General features: G+C 47.9%; 1 protein-coding gene across 5 annotated transcripts in view; it reads right to left on the reverse strand.

Annotated features, from left to right (window-relative positions):
- Positions 1-1,674: 1,674 nt before the first annotated feature.
- The window catches only part of ehbp1 (EH domain binding protein 1), a 94,623-nt gene continuing 79,335 nt past the window's right edge, over positions 1,675-16,962 (reverse strand). For all 5 annotated transcript variants that reach the window (XM_041073913.1, XM_029127844.3, XM_029127846.3 and 2 more), the window contains 4 exons: positions 10,199-10,298; positions 9,266-9,339; positions 3,195-3,309; positions 1,675-2,744 (listed from right to left, as the gene is read on the reverse strand). In XM_041073913.1, coding sequence (XP_040929847.1) covers positions 2,654-2,744; positions 3,195-3,309; positions 9,266-9,339; positions 10,199-10,298 — 380 coding nt within the window. In that variant the 3' untranslated portion in view covers positions 1,675-2,653. The remainder of the gene's footprint in view (positions 2,745-3,194; positions 3,310-9,265; positions 9,340-10,198; positions 10,299-16,962) is intronic.

Below are 16,962 nucleotides of genomic sequence, written 5' to 3' on the forward strand. Positions count from 1 at the left end.
GTCCCTTCAGCCGGCAGGATTGGAGCGGGGATCTGCGGGGATGTTGTCGGTGCTTATTAAAACGTTGATGCATAAAACACAGTGTTTGTAGGAAGCCGGCGCCGCACGCGGAGACGCGGCTCCCTCAGGTGCGCGTTTTTAGACGGCGGCAGAGGCCGAGCGGCGCTCAGCACCTGTGAGCTGAGGCCAGAAGACATCAAAGCTCAGGAGATAATCCATTCCGCTGAAGGATCCTCAGCAGCACAGCAGCGCGGAGCCGCCGCGGCCGTTTACGCAGCGCCTCGCTCTTATTCACTCGAAACAGGAGACGAAATCCAAATGTTTTTACGCTTCTGCTTCAACAGGAGGTTTTATTAAACCGAGACGCTACAGAGGTAAGAGAGGACTGTTGGTCGTTTTGCACTTTAATAGCATCAAAATGCGTCTAGTAATGTTGATTAAGAAGCTGAAATATTTTACTTTATTTTAAATTTTGATTAATTTAGGATTAGAGAGCAGACGCCAAAAGTTTTAGTCAAATTCAACAATTTAAAGTTGGGTTTTGCGCATGAACACTTCCGTCAGGCCCAAAAAAGCGGCTGTTAATTTCAAACTAAACATAAACGTTTCAACAATCGATGTGATAATTACTAAATTAATACGGACGTCAGCGGAGCTGGGGACAATAACAGACCTGCGCGTACACACACACACACACACACACACACACTCAGCGACGCGCAAACGCTCCTGTCCGTTTGGACTCAGCTCCATTCTAACAGATCACATCCAGCCGAGGTGGACGCGCTGAAACAAAGCGCCTCGGGACATGAAGCACAAGGTGCACGTTCGCTCGGTCGCAAGCGGAGAAGCAACGAATGAGCGAATTAATTTGTAAGCATGAGAAAGGCCGAGGAGGACGTCCGCTGTCACAACCCATTTGCCCTCTTTAATCGGGGACGGGAGGAAGCCTGCAGGAACGGAGCAGCGCATTTACGGAGCCGCACTGTTTATTTAGCGCCGCAAATAAAAGGTTGACGCCAAGAAAACATTTTCTCTCATTGTGAAAATTATTGCAGGCAGTTTTGCGCCCCGTCGTTTTCTGCTCCATCCTCGGTCTCCGGCTGCGGGGACCGAGCGTCCCCAGCGCTGCCCCCGTCTCCGGCGCGCGCACAAGCGGCCCGTGGAAAAGAAAAAAAACATCTGCTCGGTACAAAGTGATTTCTCTAATCTTCCTCAGAGAAACCTGCTCGGCACCGACCTCAAACAAAAACCCCAACGCCAATTTTAATTTATAAACACGCACGAGTCGCAGGGGAATTGAACAGAGCGCCGAATAATCAGCATTGCTAAACGCGCCGCTCGCTGGTGAATGCAGTGATAGGGGCCACTTATGTGCAGCGCTGCCTGCATTTCAATAACATTGTGTTACATGAAAAGAAAGACGGAAAATAGGAATATGGTCTGGATCCTCCACGATTTATAAAAAGACAAACTAGTGGAATTATGAGTTTTTAAGGCGTTTGATAATTATAATAAGAACAAATGATTAATACAATTTAAAGCCGCCTGCTCATTAAAATTTTATTTCTAAAAAATAAAACGATTAAAGCCCGTGTCGTCGTTGTAAATGTAAAAAGTCCAGGTTTTATCCGTGAGATTCACCGGAGGGTTAAAGACACGCCACTCGCTGCCTGCGGTGTAAGAAATCATGGGGACTTTATTACTGAAGACTTGGGTTATGACACCGGAATAAATAAACAGATAAATGTCCACACGTAAAGATCAACTGCACCAGATGTGAGTTTAAAGAGATGCACGTGGAAGCATATTTCTCCTGTTACCAGAATACAATAAATAGATAAAACCAAAACAAGTTATTCATCAAAATACACATGAATCGTGACAGATCACTTACAAGCAGCTTAAAGGACAAACGACAATAAATAATATATATGTTTGTTTAACTGCATGAATCCTGACAAAACAGGAGGGATGTGGAAGCTATTGGTCAGAGCAGTGATGTAAATATACAACAAGAGTAACTTTTTTATACATATTTCTTTTGGTAAACTGCTTTCAAGCCAAGACAATACAAAAGCAATAGGAAAGTTTCGATTTAATGCACCACCCGCCCCCCCACGCCTCCTCTAGCAACATATTTTACAAGTAAAAACTTTAAGCTCAACGAATTAAAACTTACACAGTCAAGTAACGAAGTAGCTTGAAAAGACTGATATTATAATGACTCCTTTTCATTGTTAAAAGTCAAACCTCATCTGAACAGGTTGGAAAAACACATATATAAAAGGCGCACGCGCTGAAGCCCGCTGTGCTGTACCTCGAGCCTCAAACCGCCGTCTCCACATTCAGAGGCCGCGCTGCGTCGTTAGCGAACGACCTGCGTCTGATCGGCTCCGCTCTCATTTACAACGATTCTACAATAAAGTACCGTTCGTGGTGAAGCAAAGGAGACTGAAAAGTAAAAACTGTTTGACAGTTGGAGTCAGTATAAAGTTGCTGTAAAGGCATCACGGGCCTCTGCAGTTAATTTGACTAAAACAACAAGACCAGGATTTAAAACTGATGAAAAGGTCTAAAAGCAACTATTCAATCATCATCTTACATTTCTTTTATCGGCTACATTTGTTGTTGTGTTTTTCTCAAGTGACAATCATTGAAGGACACACTTCTCCTCCTTCTTGGCCATCTTGCCTTTGTTCTGCTCCAGCGTCCGCTCCAGGTGCTCGTCCTCCTCCTCGGCTCTGCGGAGGTCAAAGGTCAAAAGGTCAGCAGTGTCTGGGGAGGAGCGCAGGTACCCGCCTCAGCGCCACCTGCAGCGCGGCCCGGTGCCAGCGGCCCGGACCGGACCGGTCCAGACCTCTCACCTGCCCGGCACCCTGTGGGTGGAGCAGGACCGGACCGGACCGGACCGGACCGGTCCAGCAAGGACACGTTTCTGAGGGACCTCTGCAGATGTAAAGACAGGCACCAGCTGCTCGGCACCGCTCACGAAGGGGAGCGGGATGAGGTCACGCACTGAGGCGTTCCCTCCTGTTTGCTGACGTGTGTGTGTGTGTGCGTGCGTTGCGAGTGTGCGTGTGTGTGTGTGCATGCGTGCGTTGCGAGTGTGCGTGTGTGCGTGTGCATGCGTGCGTGTGTGCGTGTGCGTGTGTGCGTGTGTGCGTGTGTGTGTGTGCGTGCCAGTAACTCACTGCTTTTCCTGGGCGTCCAGGTCCCGGACCAGCGCATCCCGTTTGTTGACCAGTATGACCAGCTCATCCAGCAGCAGCTGCTCCCGTCTCTTCTGCGCCTCCGTCTTCTGCCAGTCTGCAAAGACACCAGAGACGTTGACTCATGGATGAACGGTTTGATTCCTGCCAGGAACATGCGATATTAAAACGGGCTCTCAGACGGTTCCACACAATATTTCTGCATAAGTTGAATTAGCTCTGATCCTGGTGGAGTAGAAACGTTCCTGCTCAACAGACTTCACTTGTTTAATGCGCCACGTTATCAGGTAACTGAGACACATTATCAGATGCTCGTGAGGACTACACGGCTCTGGTTCCACGCTTCACATCCTTCAGCGGACGCTCAGATTGGGGAACTTTTTGTGAACCTGCGCGGCTCCACGTATGGACCAGTGAGTGTAAACACAGCGACTGCGTGTGTTTGCAGAGAGATGATGTGTTGACCTGGACCAACACACTTGAAGGACATTGTCATGTTAATGTGTCTCATGAAGCAGAGATACTGTGACTCTCAGTCCCACAGAGTTTCACCTTTCATTCCAGAAGCCGACAATGACGTTTGTCTATGAAAATGAAAGCAGAAATCCCAAAACATGGTGAAAAATAAGGACTTTACAGTAACTGGCTGCAGTTTTTTATCATTACATTTAATAAAAAAAGTGAAAATGAATAATAGTTGATCAATTGTTCAAATAGTACAATAGTTTCTTTCTACTTGAAACAGTAAGTTTTCAGTCGTCTTGGATTGGAGTGAAATTCTTTCAATACCGACACAAACGTCGCCTCAGAGCCAAACATCTGTTTGTTCCTCGGATAAACAAGCAAACAAACAAAGCGCTGAACCCCTGTGCCTCCTCTCCTCCAGGGTCTTTGCAGGAAGGGGCCCCACCGGGCCCAGGTGGGACCCCGGTCCAAATCCCCTCTGCTTCTCTGGAGGAGGGGCCGCTCACAGGGGAGCGCTCTCTCCCCCGGGGCTCAAACATCCGCCTGCGCCGCCGGCTCACGGCCGCCCGTCAGCGGCGTCCTTCCTCCCTCACCCACAAACAGGCAACCGCAAACGACCCGCCGCGGGCGCGTCTAACCTCATTTTATACAGTTGGAGCATTTTGTGGTTCATGTAAAACACTTTACATTAGTTTTACTACCCTCCATCTCATGATGTGAATAAACGGCCGCATCCATCAATATTTAACTGTCTATTGATTTTAAAATAAAAGGAGCGGTGTGAAATGTCAGTCCCAAAATAAGTGTGGCTTTATGAAAAATAAATATCCCCCCTTATTGAGTCAAATTGTGGCAGTCGGGCCTGTGTGTGCGTGCGTGTGTGCGTCACGCTGGGCCCAGTGTGTTTGTCCTGAAAGGTCTGCGCTCTCTTCATTGGCCCCATCGTCCCTTTGAAGTCGACCACGAAGCGAAATGAACACAGTCCCAATATTTGGCTCTCCACGTTCGCTCTCCCTTCTTTCTCTCCCTCCCTCCGTCCGTCTTTCTCTCCGCCCCTCAGGAAAGCAAATTTGCTCTTCTCTGGCTTTGTGAAGAGGCCGCCAAATCCTTAAACATAGTTAAATACGTTAAAACCTGCATCTGAGAACCTTCGCTTTTCTTAACCAGAGGTGGTTCAGCTGAGCAATAGAAGAGCTGTGTTGAGCCTACAAAGAGAAGCACATGAGTCATCAAGTGAGTCATCATTAGATAACTCAGACACAGGAATGCGAGCGTCTCCATATTTGCCATAACTCCACTCTCCCACAATCCTCTGATGAAGCCCGGCCCACGGGAGGCGGGTTCAGTGGAAAGAAAGAACTCAGGAGGTATGTGAACAAGGTCCTCCTTCGCCTTCACAGCACAGCTCAGCCAAAAAGCCAAGTCCTGGTTGACCCGAGCAGGGGTGGAGCGGTGGTGGGGGGCTATGGGGGCAGCCACATCGCTGTCAATCACATGTCACAAAGTCCCGCCCCCCTCATTAGGAAGGTAAACAATAAAGAGGGCCGATGAGAGACGTGACCAGGCAACACCAGAACAGGGCCGTCTGCGTAACCAGACACCCAGGAACAAACAAAACACCCTGCAGCCACTCAGCACCCCCCCCCCCATGTAAACCCGCCCACCCCATAACACAGAGAGGTTAAAGTCTCAGAGGAGCGTGCACGCCAACGGTAACCATGTGAGTCTGCACAAGGCACACAAGAATGCGCTGCCTCCAGTCCCCACCAACCCCTCCCGCTCCGACGCCAAATTTATTCAAGAGAGCAAACGCGTCCAAAGCCCCGCGTTGAAAGCAAGGAGACGCCGTCCTACGTGCGTCCGCCCGTCTTTCATAGGGCGCCGCCACTGCGTGCAGAAAAGGCCGCGTTCTGCACAGACTTCAGCAGACGTGTGGTTTCTTATCCTCGCTGCAGCCTCCACCTCTGGTTCCTGTGTGAAGGCCTTAAAACGCTGCTTTTGGCCGCGGTCCAAGTGGAGTCAAGAGACAAAAAAGTGTCACCAGAGAAGAAAGTCGAGCAGCAAGAACCACAGACAAGAAAATGTCTGGAGATTAATTCTCATGCATATGTTAATGAGCTGCTTGGTTGTTTAAATACTCGGTAATGGGACAAAGTGTAGTAAACTACTAAAAGAGAACAGAAGGTGAGGTGCTGAACCACAGACGGACGTTAAAGTGACAATATGAAAACCAACAACTGACACAAAAACAAGCAGTGATTTTAATGTATTAATTATATTTGTTTAAAAATAATTAATTTATTGTTTCATAAAAACTAAACACAGGGTGTGAAAATCTATGTTGGTTTCTGTTTTTTTTTAAAAACTACTTAACCAATGAAATTATTAAAATGAACAGGTTTTAAGTCAGTCTGACGCCCGACATTTATTAATCTGAAGCTAAAAATAGCTGTTTTTTCATGAACTGATCAAATTTGAAACATTCACGTCAGGGGAAAGTAAGGCCTGGCGTCGTTACCGCGGTGATGCCTCAACCTGACTCAAACCCATTCACGCTTCACAACAGCACAGCTGATGAAAAATGAGCACAATCTCCTGAAAGTGCAGCATGAATACAAACCAAAACACAGGATGCCAGGTCTGTTCAGGCAGATGCTACAGTTCCCAGCATATAATATCACGTTAGCCACACTGACGGAGGAGAACGCAAAGTCCTGGAGACGATGTGAGGAGAATGTGTTGTTCCTTAAACGGAAGGACGAAGCATTTGGACTGACTGCAAATAGCGCTAATTCCCAGAATTCTCCAAAACTAAAGTCTGACAACTTGTGGAGCGAAGCTACTTGTTATCAGCGGTTCCAGTCAACTAGCAACCCTAAAAGAGTTGGCAACATCATCAAAAGTCGCCCATGTGATGGGATTCCACGCTGCACCTAATCAATCAGGTCTGCAGCGCACCGCCCCGATGTGTTACAAAGCCCAAATAGATTTACAAATGGGAAGAGCCAGTGTGTGTGTGTGAGACGTGTGGAGAGGGATAAGCTCCTGCATAGGATTACATATTGATTTTAAACATATAAAAAAGCTTATCATATCAAACCGTAACAGGAAAAACTCGGGGACCCGGTTATGCATAAATCCCTTTTAGACGGCGAGAGGGCGTCCACTTTAAGCAGCCGCACACACTCGACGGCAGCCAGACGCTGCTCCGCGTGCGCACACATAGGTGTGAATGGGTAAGCAGATAAAGAGGGCAGCGCGGATCAGTTGTGTGGCCTGCAGATGAGAGCGTGGCATACAGATGGCATTTCCCTGCCTGGCATCGCACCAAGAAGCAACAAGCAGGGGTGAGCACTGAGCATGCTCAGACCGCCGCCGCGGCGCCTCCACCTGTTCCACTCTGCAACAGCTGCACGTCTAATCCCAGTGTTTGGACGTCTCGCTGGGCGACGTGACCACCGTCAGCACCTGTGGGACGCGACGTCTGAGCGCCAGCCTCTCGGCGTCGCCATGGAGGGAATTATTCAAGGATGAACCCGGAGGTTTGTCAGACTTTTGCGTGTTCGAACATCCCAAACAGACGCTGAAAGCGACGACTTGGCTTCTGATGAAAACACGTCTGTGAGCCCCACAGCCGCCCTGGGGGACGCGTGTCTTCATTAGGAGTCCTCATCACGCTTTTATAGAGACCAAACACGTTTCTCCACTGAGGTCAGGGTGAGTAGATGTAGTCACTGCTGCTTGAGAGAAACAAGCCTAAAGTTAAAGCCATACGCTCTAGTTTCCCATTAATGGGGCTAAAACCAACACAAACCTTTGTAGTCAGCGAATAAGGTTTTACTGTTCATACATTCATCATCTTAAATTTAATAGAAAAGGTTGAATGAAAAGTTTCATTGCAGAAATCAACAGCTTTGGATTTAAACATTCCGGCTAATTCCCAACATGTTTAATATTCCCTTAAAGGCTTCCATCCCTACAGACGGACGCAGCACCTGGACAGACCGCGCTGAGGCCGGGGTCCAGTGAGTGGTTGTGTAGAAGGGAACAGATAGAGGGAGAGCGCTGTGTATCACTGCAGCTATATATTTTCTCAGCAGGGTGTGTGTGTCTGAGAGATGGGAGGTTTTTCACCCTGCTCCGATTCTCTCTCTCTCTCTCTGTCATCGACTGGCCAACCAAATCAGCAATTACTCGCACGCCGGCCATCGCTCAATGTACCTGCCCAAGCACCAAATAAGAGCCGAGGAGCCGACACACGCACAGACACACACCTGTGAGACCCAAACACACAGAACCCTGCAGCTCCTCTGCCTGACACACAAACACGCGCCTCCTCTCCCAGCAGCTCAGAACTATCTGTGGCTGCTACAGAAAGGTAGAGCCTGTGAATGTTAAGTGCCTCCCTTAGGGAGGAAAAGAAGGCCGGCTGATAAGTTAGTCAGCTGCAAATCCAACAAGTCCACATGAAGGCAGAGAGGAGCGAGGTGACACGACACACACCACCTCTCCACCTCACCTCACACTATCTCCACTCTCTCACTTCCACACAGTCACAGTCAGGAAGACACGATGCACATACGATTTATAAAGAAATATGCGCTGAGGGAAGAACCAGAAACTCTCACACACACACACACACACACACACACACACACACACACACACACACACACACACACACACACACACACACACACACACACACACACACACACACACACACACACACACACAGAAAGAAGAGCCAGATCACCGATGCAAACACACGCTTGAGCAAATGAAGCAGGACAACTAGCATTCAACCATCTGACTCGACCTGCGGACACTTTGCAGCTCGATAAATAAAAATAAATAAAATGGCCGGGTGACGACAGAAGAAACCGAGGTGGACGCAGGCAGTGTGGCAGCGTCTGCAGCTCCCGTTGGATACACATGCCTGCTCCCCCGCGGCCTCCGCCTGCTGCTCCACCTCCTTTCTTGCTAATTACAATTGATTTATTATGGACCAGGTAGCTTATCAGGTGCACGGTGAAATTACAATGGGTGTCCGAAGGCTGTGTAGAGGAGGGGGAGGGGGAGGTCAATGTCGAATGGCAAAATCAATTAGCATTGACTGGCAAAAGGTTCATTTTGCTAAAGAGGACGCAGTTGAAGGGGATTAAACTTCTCTGGCCCCCGACAACTTTGATATAACACAATGGCTGCGTTTTCAGGCTGCGCTATAGTTAACAAGCTTTCGCTGATGCCCGCTGTCTTTCAATGCGGCTCCAGCTAGATTTCAAGTCAGGAAACAGATAGCATTGATCAAGTATCAGTGAGTGAAATCCCCTCGCTATGTCGCATCTTAATCCTCATCAAGAAGCAGACGCAGAATTCAAATCGTCCTGGTCAAGAGAACAAAGAGCAGCGGACGAGGACAAACACAGCACGAGCCTAGCTTCACTTTCCAGAGAGCGCTAAAGAAACTTTGCAGCTGTTTCTCCGTCTTTGGATCCAGGATTTGGTGAATAAATAAGAGCAGACGCTCAAATCTGCTTTAACGGCACGGGGACGGTGGAACGGTGTCCTGCATGTGTGTGCGTTACCCTCGATGGCCAGCATGGCTCTCAGCTCTCTGTTCAGCAGTTCAAAGCGTCGCTCCAGATCGTGCTCTTTCTCCCTGTGGCAAGAGAGAGAGAGAGAGAAAACACACACAACAAAGTTCATCAATATGTTAATGACTAAATCATTAAGCACTTAAAGAAACCTGCAATAAACATCGATTCAGCTACTCTCCCGGACCTTCTCTGGCTTCACATTAATCTACTGCACATAACTGATACACAGCCCCGGGTGAACGAGGGAGAAGGAGGATGGAGGAGCAGAGAGATGCATAAAGCACAAATGTGTATCTAAAAAAATGCTGTGAATGCGCCTGGCTGTGCGTCTGTACGGGTCGTGTGCAGTGTGTGTGTGTGTGTGTGTGTGTGTACGTGCGTGCGTGCGCAGCACAAATTGAATTCTTTCCTCTTTCAGCCATATTAAAAAAATGAGGTAATTCAGTTCCTAATAGAATTTGTCCTTCACAGGCGTCTTTTCTCTTTGCCTCCACAAAGAGAGAGCAGAAAGGGGCTAATAATCAGCCCTTCTGTCAATTGGCCACTTTCAAAGCCTCCCCTTTGCCATGATATAATGTGATTATGAATACTTCAATCTCTCTTCCATTTGCACACTTTGAAATCCTAACGGCGGCGATAGAAGAAAGAGGCAGCGTGTGTGTGTGTGTGTTTCCACCTGTCGCTGCTGACCACAGAGGGAGTCTAGCGATAGAGTGGTGATCGCCACATTTCTATTGATTTAATATCCCATCCACATGTAAATCAATGAGTGGATAGACAGAGGGGATGAATGGAGTGGTGAGAACATCCCACCGCTGCGTGGGTTCAACGATTCTGATCTCCCCTAAAGAGAACTGTTCCCAGGTTCCAGTGCCTCACAGTGCATGAAATAAACATTGATCATAGAGGAGGAACACATACAGCAGAGAGAGCTGGTTCTGTCTTCTGATCAGCGCGTTCTTCTTGTTAACCAGCATGAACCACTCCTGCATCATGGCCTCCTCCTCCTCTTTGTTGTTGCCTGAAGAGACAAGGAAACGTAGTAAAAGTTAGACACAAGATACGAGACCTGGACACTGTAGAGTCTCTATGAAGCCCTGGTGTGTGTGTGTGTGTGTGTGTGTGTGTGTGTGTGTGTGTGTGTGTGTGTGTGTAGACCCCGCTTGTGTAAACATCCACATAAAGGCTGTGTCTTCGTCATAACGTCAATACGCTTCAGCCGGGGTGGGATTAGCTCAGCGATTACAGTCAAGTGCCTTTACAGAGTAGAGCCTCTCACTGTAGGGCAATACATATCCCAGCAATCACTCAGCGGGCCTTCACGTGAACACTTAGAGCAGCACATGGGAGCCAGCGGAGCTCAGCTGCACGGCCTACGTCAGCGTCGCCTTCGCCCGAGGCTGCAGCTCTGTGCTGTAACTCACATGAAACGGTACAAAGGGACGCGAAAGAGACACAGAGTGAACAGAAACCTTCAAATCCTGAACATGTAACAGCAGCAGGTGTGGGAATAAACCAGACTCAGTTGACTAATAACCATGTTAATGCACATATTAGAGAAAACCATTAACACATGAAAAGTAGTGATTCAGTCAATCAACACACAATACTGTCCAGTGTTATCTATAAATACTGATGTAGAAATACCAGTAATGAACTATATTTACATATACATATGTTTCTGTACATCATCGTTCTAAATTAGGACTAAAAAAATTTAATTTGAAAGACGGCACAAAGGTTTTAGTCATTTTCTCCATCCTGGAATCTGTTTTTTTCAAGAGCCTCACATTCAGTAGATATTAAACTCCTGTATTTGTGGTCAGTAGCCTCGTTTGTTTCTAAGAAGACATTGGGGAAAAGACAGTAAAACGGCGACAGGAGCATTAATCTGACACCCAGTTCATCTGTGAAGACAACAGGACGCCAGATAACAGATCGTCACAGGGCTTATGTTATTATCTCTCGTTTTCTATGTTTCTCAGGAGGAAGGTTTAATAGCTGCAGAGCTACGACAGGCATCAAACAGAATTAACACTAAGCAGACATTCCAGTTATTTATTAATTGGAGGTCCTCGAGAGAACGTGAAAAGCTGCAGTGAGTATGAAACCCGTGGGGCTGTGTTTAGTGGCTTTAGCCCATTATTTGGACTATATGATGATTTTAATGTAAGCATCAGTGTAAGAGTGATAGTTAAACTTCATCTCGTATGAGCGAAAAGCACGGATTCAGCTGCTCAGGATGAGAAATCTTTGTGTCAAACACACACATCCATCGGCGCTTAGGAGTCTCAGCCGCTGCGTCACTGGCGACAAAAGAGCTGGGAGATGTGTGGAACCCGGTGAGTGTGTGGACATTTGTGATACTGTGAGCCAGCAGATGTATGTAATTTCATTTAGGAGGGTGGCGGGGAGAGGAGGGGAGAGAGAGGGAAAAAAAGAATGAGCAAATGAAAGAAAGCTTCAGGATTTAGTCGAATCGGGGGCTCATGGATTACTGTAGTCAACTTTGAAACGGACGACACTCGGAGGGGGGATAAAGCCGGTGCTGACAGGTCATTGTGCTGCCTCGAAGTCAAATAAAACAAGCAAATAATAATGGCAAATATTAAGCTCCTGTGACATTGTGGCGAGGCGAGCTGGAAGACGAGGAGGGATTATAGAGCTATATCCCCCACTGCTAGCCAGCCAGCCAGCAGCCACCAGTTAACCACCAGCCGCATTTTATGAAAGGAGGCAGACGAAGGACAGAAAGGAGAGGAGAGGGGACAGAAAGGCAGCAAGGTCAGAGGAAAGGTAGGACAGAAATGGAACGAGAAGGGAGAGGAAGGGGAGATGGAAGGAGAAAAGGAAAGGGGGAGGAAGGATGGGCAAACGGGAAAACGGGGACGGAGATGGAGGAGGGAGGGAGTGCAGGGGGGAGAAGGGGGAAACAGGTGAGCAACAGAGAGGGCAGCGCAGGACGCAGCGCAGCATCCTGGTCCCTCGACACAACAACAGGCTTGACCTCTGACCTCCAGCCTCCCAGTTTGTCCTGAACAGCAGCACCACACCTAAAAAAACACGTCAGCTACAAACATGACGAGCTTAAAGGTGTCACATGCTGTGCTTGTTTTTAATTCCAAATGAAAGTCAAGGCTCTCAAATCGGTTCCCTTCACGACGTTACGAGGAAAAAGATGCTGAACGTGTTGTGTGAAGACAAACGGTGTAAATATCAGTGGGCAGGCGGCAGCGGCGCTGTGTGCCGTTCCAGCCTTGGCCCGGAGACGCTGTGGATCCATGCTGGCTCTCGGGGGGCCATCTTGGATCAAAGCATCTGGCAGGTTGGCAGGTTGCATTCTGGGTCTTTCTGCTTTACACGCCATCTCTGTGCTCGACACAGAGCGGGGCAGAGCAGGAGCGGGCCAGAATCTGCTGAGACTGGAGCAGGAAATTTGGCACGGCTACAATGTTTGATCAGGACATCAAAGCATAATAAAAGTGTGCGATGGAGGTGCACAGGGTTTCCCTACGCGCGGCGAACGTTATCGTGGCTAATATCACGTTCAGTGTTACCTCCGCTATCGCCGCGGCTGCGATGGTGCAAGATACGATCGCCTCACACACACACCGACATAGACATACAACAGATACACACATCCCAACAAGCCCTCTATCTGATTGGCTGTCTCCCACTACTGCCGCTTCACAGACACAATGAGGATACAGAGCTGGTTAAAGCTGGTTATCAAGGGTCAGCGTGCATTTGTACGCATCCGTACGAGGGGACGGGGAGAAAATGCAGAAAGAAAGCGAGAAGGAAGACAGAGCAAATACGATTATGATATTCATCTGGGCCGCTGCTCCATTGGGTGTGAACAGACAGAATGAAGCACCCTGAGGTGCTCAAAGCGCTGCTGGTCTGCTGCTGTTAATCACGTGCGTGATGCTAGGATGAACGTGGGTGTGTTCGAGTAAAGATGAACTGATTTAACTGAATTGAAAGAGTTAAGTTACATTCTATCAATAATAAAACAGAAAACACTCCTTGTTCAGATGCTAGAATTTGTTAGTTACACGGCAGCCTTTCAGCGACTAATGAAGTGCAGATAATGGAATAATTATTATGGAATAAAGTTAAACTCAAGAAGAAGAAAACAAGACATTTGTTTTACTGGAAATCATGTAGAAACGAATGGGGGAAATGAAAGAGAACAACATTAAAAAGCTGTGATCACAGCACGTTCATCTCATTTCTTATCCCACCATTTTGCCTTTTAATCCAATAGCTGTTAATCCAATTTGTCTATCGGACATGCAAAAAAGCGAGGAGGAGGAGAAAGAAAAGGAGGAGGAGGAGGGAAAGGGAGGAGATAGAGCCGAACTTCTCGTCTGCGTCCAAGGCACTTTTGAGTTGTGGTTTACTTAGGGACAAGCCGCACTTGTGTCTCTCCCATCGCTCGCTCCATCCGACCGTCAAGCCCGTCTGATATCAGCAGGGATCAGGGAAGATGAAAGCCAAAGATGCATGAAAGGAAATGAGGAAAAGAAGGAATAAAAAGAACAGGATGAACATTGTTTCCTGTGATTAGGTAAGAGCTCGTTAAAAGGCTGTCACTGCAGCGATGTGAATATGCATGACAGGAGCCGGCCTAATCAGAGAGGTCTGCGGCGCGGACGGGGGGGCTCCGGCTACTGAAGACTTGATTTAATTAATGTGAGCGGAGGAGCGTCTTGTTAGGAGGCAGCGTGCTGCTTGGGAGCCAGAAGGTCCGAGTCCTCGCAGATTCAGCGTGTAACGTAAGAATCAGCCAAGCAATGGCTTTACGGTTGAGGCTCAGAGCAGTGGACAGCGGTGCCTCGAATCCTCACTCAGCAACATGACACCGGTTGTGATATGTGTAAGAATCGCAGCCCTCACCCTTCTTTGCGCTGCACGTGATTCCTCCTGCTCTCTTCTTTTCTATTCTGCTCTCTACTGGAGTGGTGCTGAGGGCTATTTTTTCCAGGGAGGCTTCGACGAGGCCTTTTTAACCACTCTCAATGGCACAATGGTTCCAGCGTATAGAGCAGATTCCTGCTTTATTGAACCTGTGTATAATGTCTGGCTGAATGGAACACATTAACCGATTCACACTCTCCTATTTCCCTCCCTCCCCCTGGATAGAAAAGGAGAAAAGTAAAATAAAAAAAGAAATGGGGAAAAAACCCTCCTCTCACACTGAGGCACAATAACTGCCTTTTCCACCGGTGTCATTTGTCAACCACTGCTTGCTTTACACGTTACAAAAGACGTGGAGGTGGGGGGAGCGAGCAGAGCAGAGCAGGGAGTTTTGGGGGCAGAGCCGTGAATGGAGTCTGTTCCATAATCATAAGTGGAGCTGCATAATTATTTGTTTCAAATTACAAAGTGCACAGTGGCGCTGCATGCATCACGCAGAGCTGCTGAATTCATTATGGACGACTTGTAAAATTATTTAGATTTCACAAACCAATAATTACTTCAGGAAAGGCTTGTAATCCGCTCAGCTGAGCAGGGCTTGACATGAAGGGAAGCATCTGGATAGAGGTGGTTCAGATGACGAACACAGACTCATCACGGCTGCGTTTAACGTCTGACCAATGGTGGTTGTACCTCTGCTCTGATTGGGAGCAGAGGAATAAGTAACGTGGCTAAAGCCCTTTTTAATGAGCAGAGCAGAGCACATACACAGCACCTACCACCACCCTCTGATTCTCTGCTTTAGACCATGTTAAACAACTAATATTGTTCTTCTCTCAGACACAATCTGGACAAAGACGTTTAACCTCAGACTTAACAGATGGGTGAAATTGTGTGAGAACCTGCGCAAGATTCACAGAATTTATTTCCAAGACCAAATGAATGTTTAGAAGTTAAACATTTTAAATAATACATTCACAACAAGAGGTTGCATTTAAAAAGCTGTTCCTAAATACATTTTCAGTGTGTTGTGCAGAACAAACCAAGTGAAGCGGTGACAACCACAGAAATACACTCCCTCCCCTCTGCTCAGCCCCCGCGTCCCCTGCCTCCCTCCCTCCCTCCTTCCCTCCCCCAACTCAATCAAATTGTGTTTTTGCCACAAATCAATAAACATTATCAGAGAGTGGCAGACTATGGGGCTGGATGAGGCAGCCTGTGTCTGTTAAAGCCCCGACCGCCCTGTCTCCATCTCAGTCTGGGTGAGGAGGAGGAGGAGGAGGAAACAGGCAGATACATGCTCACACAGACAACCAAACACAAACACAAAATGACGCGTCGCACAGTAAGTATCACCTGTTAGTAGAAAACCTCCAAAGAGCCACAGGCGGCGAGGTTTTAATGCTACAGGAAGCTGTTTAACAATAATCCCAACATACAGTGTGTTCTGATCACATCAAGACCAAATTAAAGTAAGAAAATACACTATGTGACGCCTAAACATAGGCTAAAAGACTCCGTAACCCATTAGGCCACTGTATCACGACTGCATGCTTGTCAGCTCGCTTTAGCTTTAGCGTCAGAAATCCCTGCTCCCTCTAAGGCTCGACAAGAACCATTTAACTGAGCTCTAAATAAGATGATTTTCAACCTGTCCCCACTTAGCTTGGGGCTGAAAAAGGAAAATCAGGGGGCCTGCCATACAAAATTTCTCAATTACCTTTCTCATTATTGTCACCCATGTTCATTACTACTATTATTATCTCCGCTTTTCTGTTGCTCCCCCTCGCTCCACTTTAGGCTAGCTTAGGCTGCGGCTGTCGTGCTGGATGAAGAGAACGAGAAGAGCGGCAGAAGCGAGGGAAGCGAGTACTTCAGGTAATTAATATAGCGAGAGGGGGCATACGAGAGGAGACAGGGAATATGCGAGTGTATGTGGCCTGTGTGTGTTTTTGCTGAAATGCCTGATTGGGGAGCTCACCTGCCGATACCCCCTAAAAGGTATTTCATTAGCGAGCCTTTTACCATACAAGCAGAGGAACAAAGCCTTGGTTACGCCTGTCTCCACTCAGCCTCAATGGGGCCCTCCAGGATGCCTGTAGCTGTGTATGGGAAGAGCAAAGAAGAGTCGGGGAGCAGAGAGGAGAGGCAAGGAGAGGCTATCCCCGTTCATAATCTCATGACAAAAGGCAAAAAGGCATCATCCTATTAACAGCGTGATCTTCACCAGCTCATGCTAGCTGCTTTCCACAGGGGGCTCTCTTTTATTATGAAGGTGAGTGGGTGATATGGAGCAGAGAAGGCGTCCGGCGCCTCCCTATTAGCCCTGGGACAAGAGGAGGTTTGAAAGGGGAGAGCAGCGATCCCATGCTACGGTCCTGCTCGGAGGCCTTCTTCAGGATAAGCACCTCTACGCGGGCCTGGGGAAGGCTCCTATTGGCTCCAGTGATAATAAGAACATCATGAAAGCGTTCCTCCGATCAAACACCAAAAGCATAGGTCTAATATAAAAACAGCAACAAGGTGGAGCCTCGCTGGAATCAAGCAATACTGAATCACCTGCTCCTTCGCTCCCATCAGTGATGGGCCTTAGCTAAGAGCGGAAACCTGCAGCACCACCTGTTTGTGGTTAGGATTAGAGTTGGACAAATGATCCAGAGAAGTACTGACTGATGCCGAGACAAACTGACCCCATGTTAAAACCGCAACAAGGTCTTCATCATACGATGCACAAGGTTTAGGGGGCAATCGGGGGTTATGAA

The sequence above is a fragment of the Betta splendens genome, chromosome 15, assembly GCF_900634795.4.
Source record: "Betta splendens chromosome 15, fBetSpl5.4, whole genome shotgun sequence".
Lineage (NCBI taxonomy): Eukaryota > Metazoa > Chordata > Actinopteri > Anabantiformes > Osphronemidae > Betta > Betta splendens.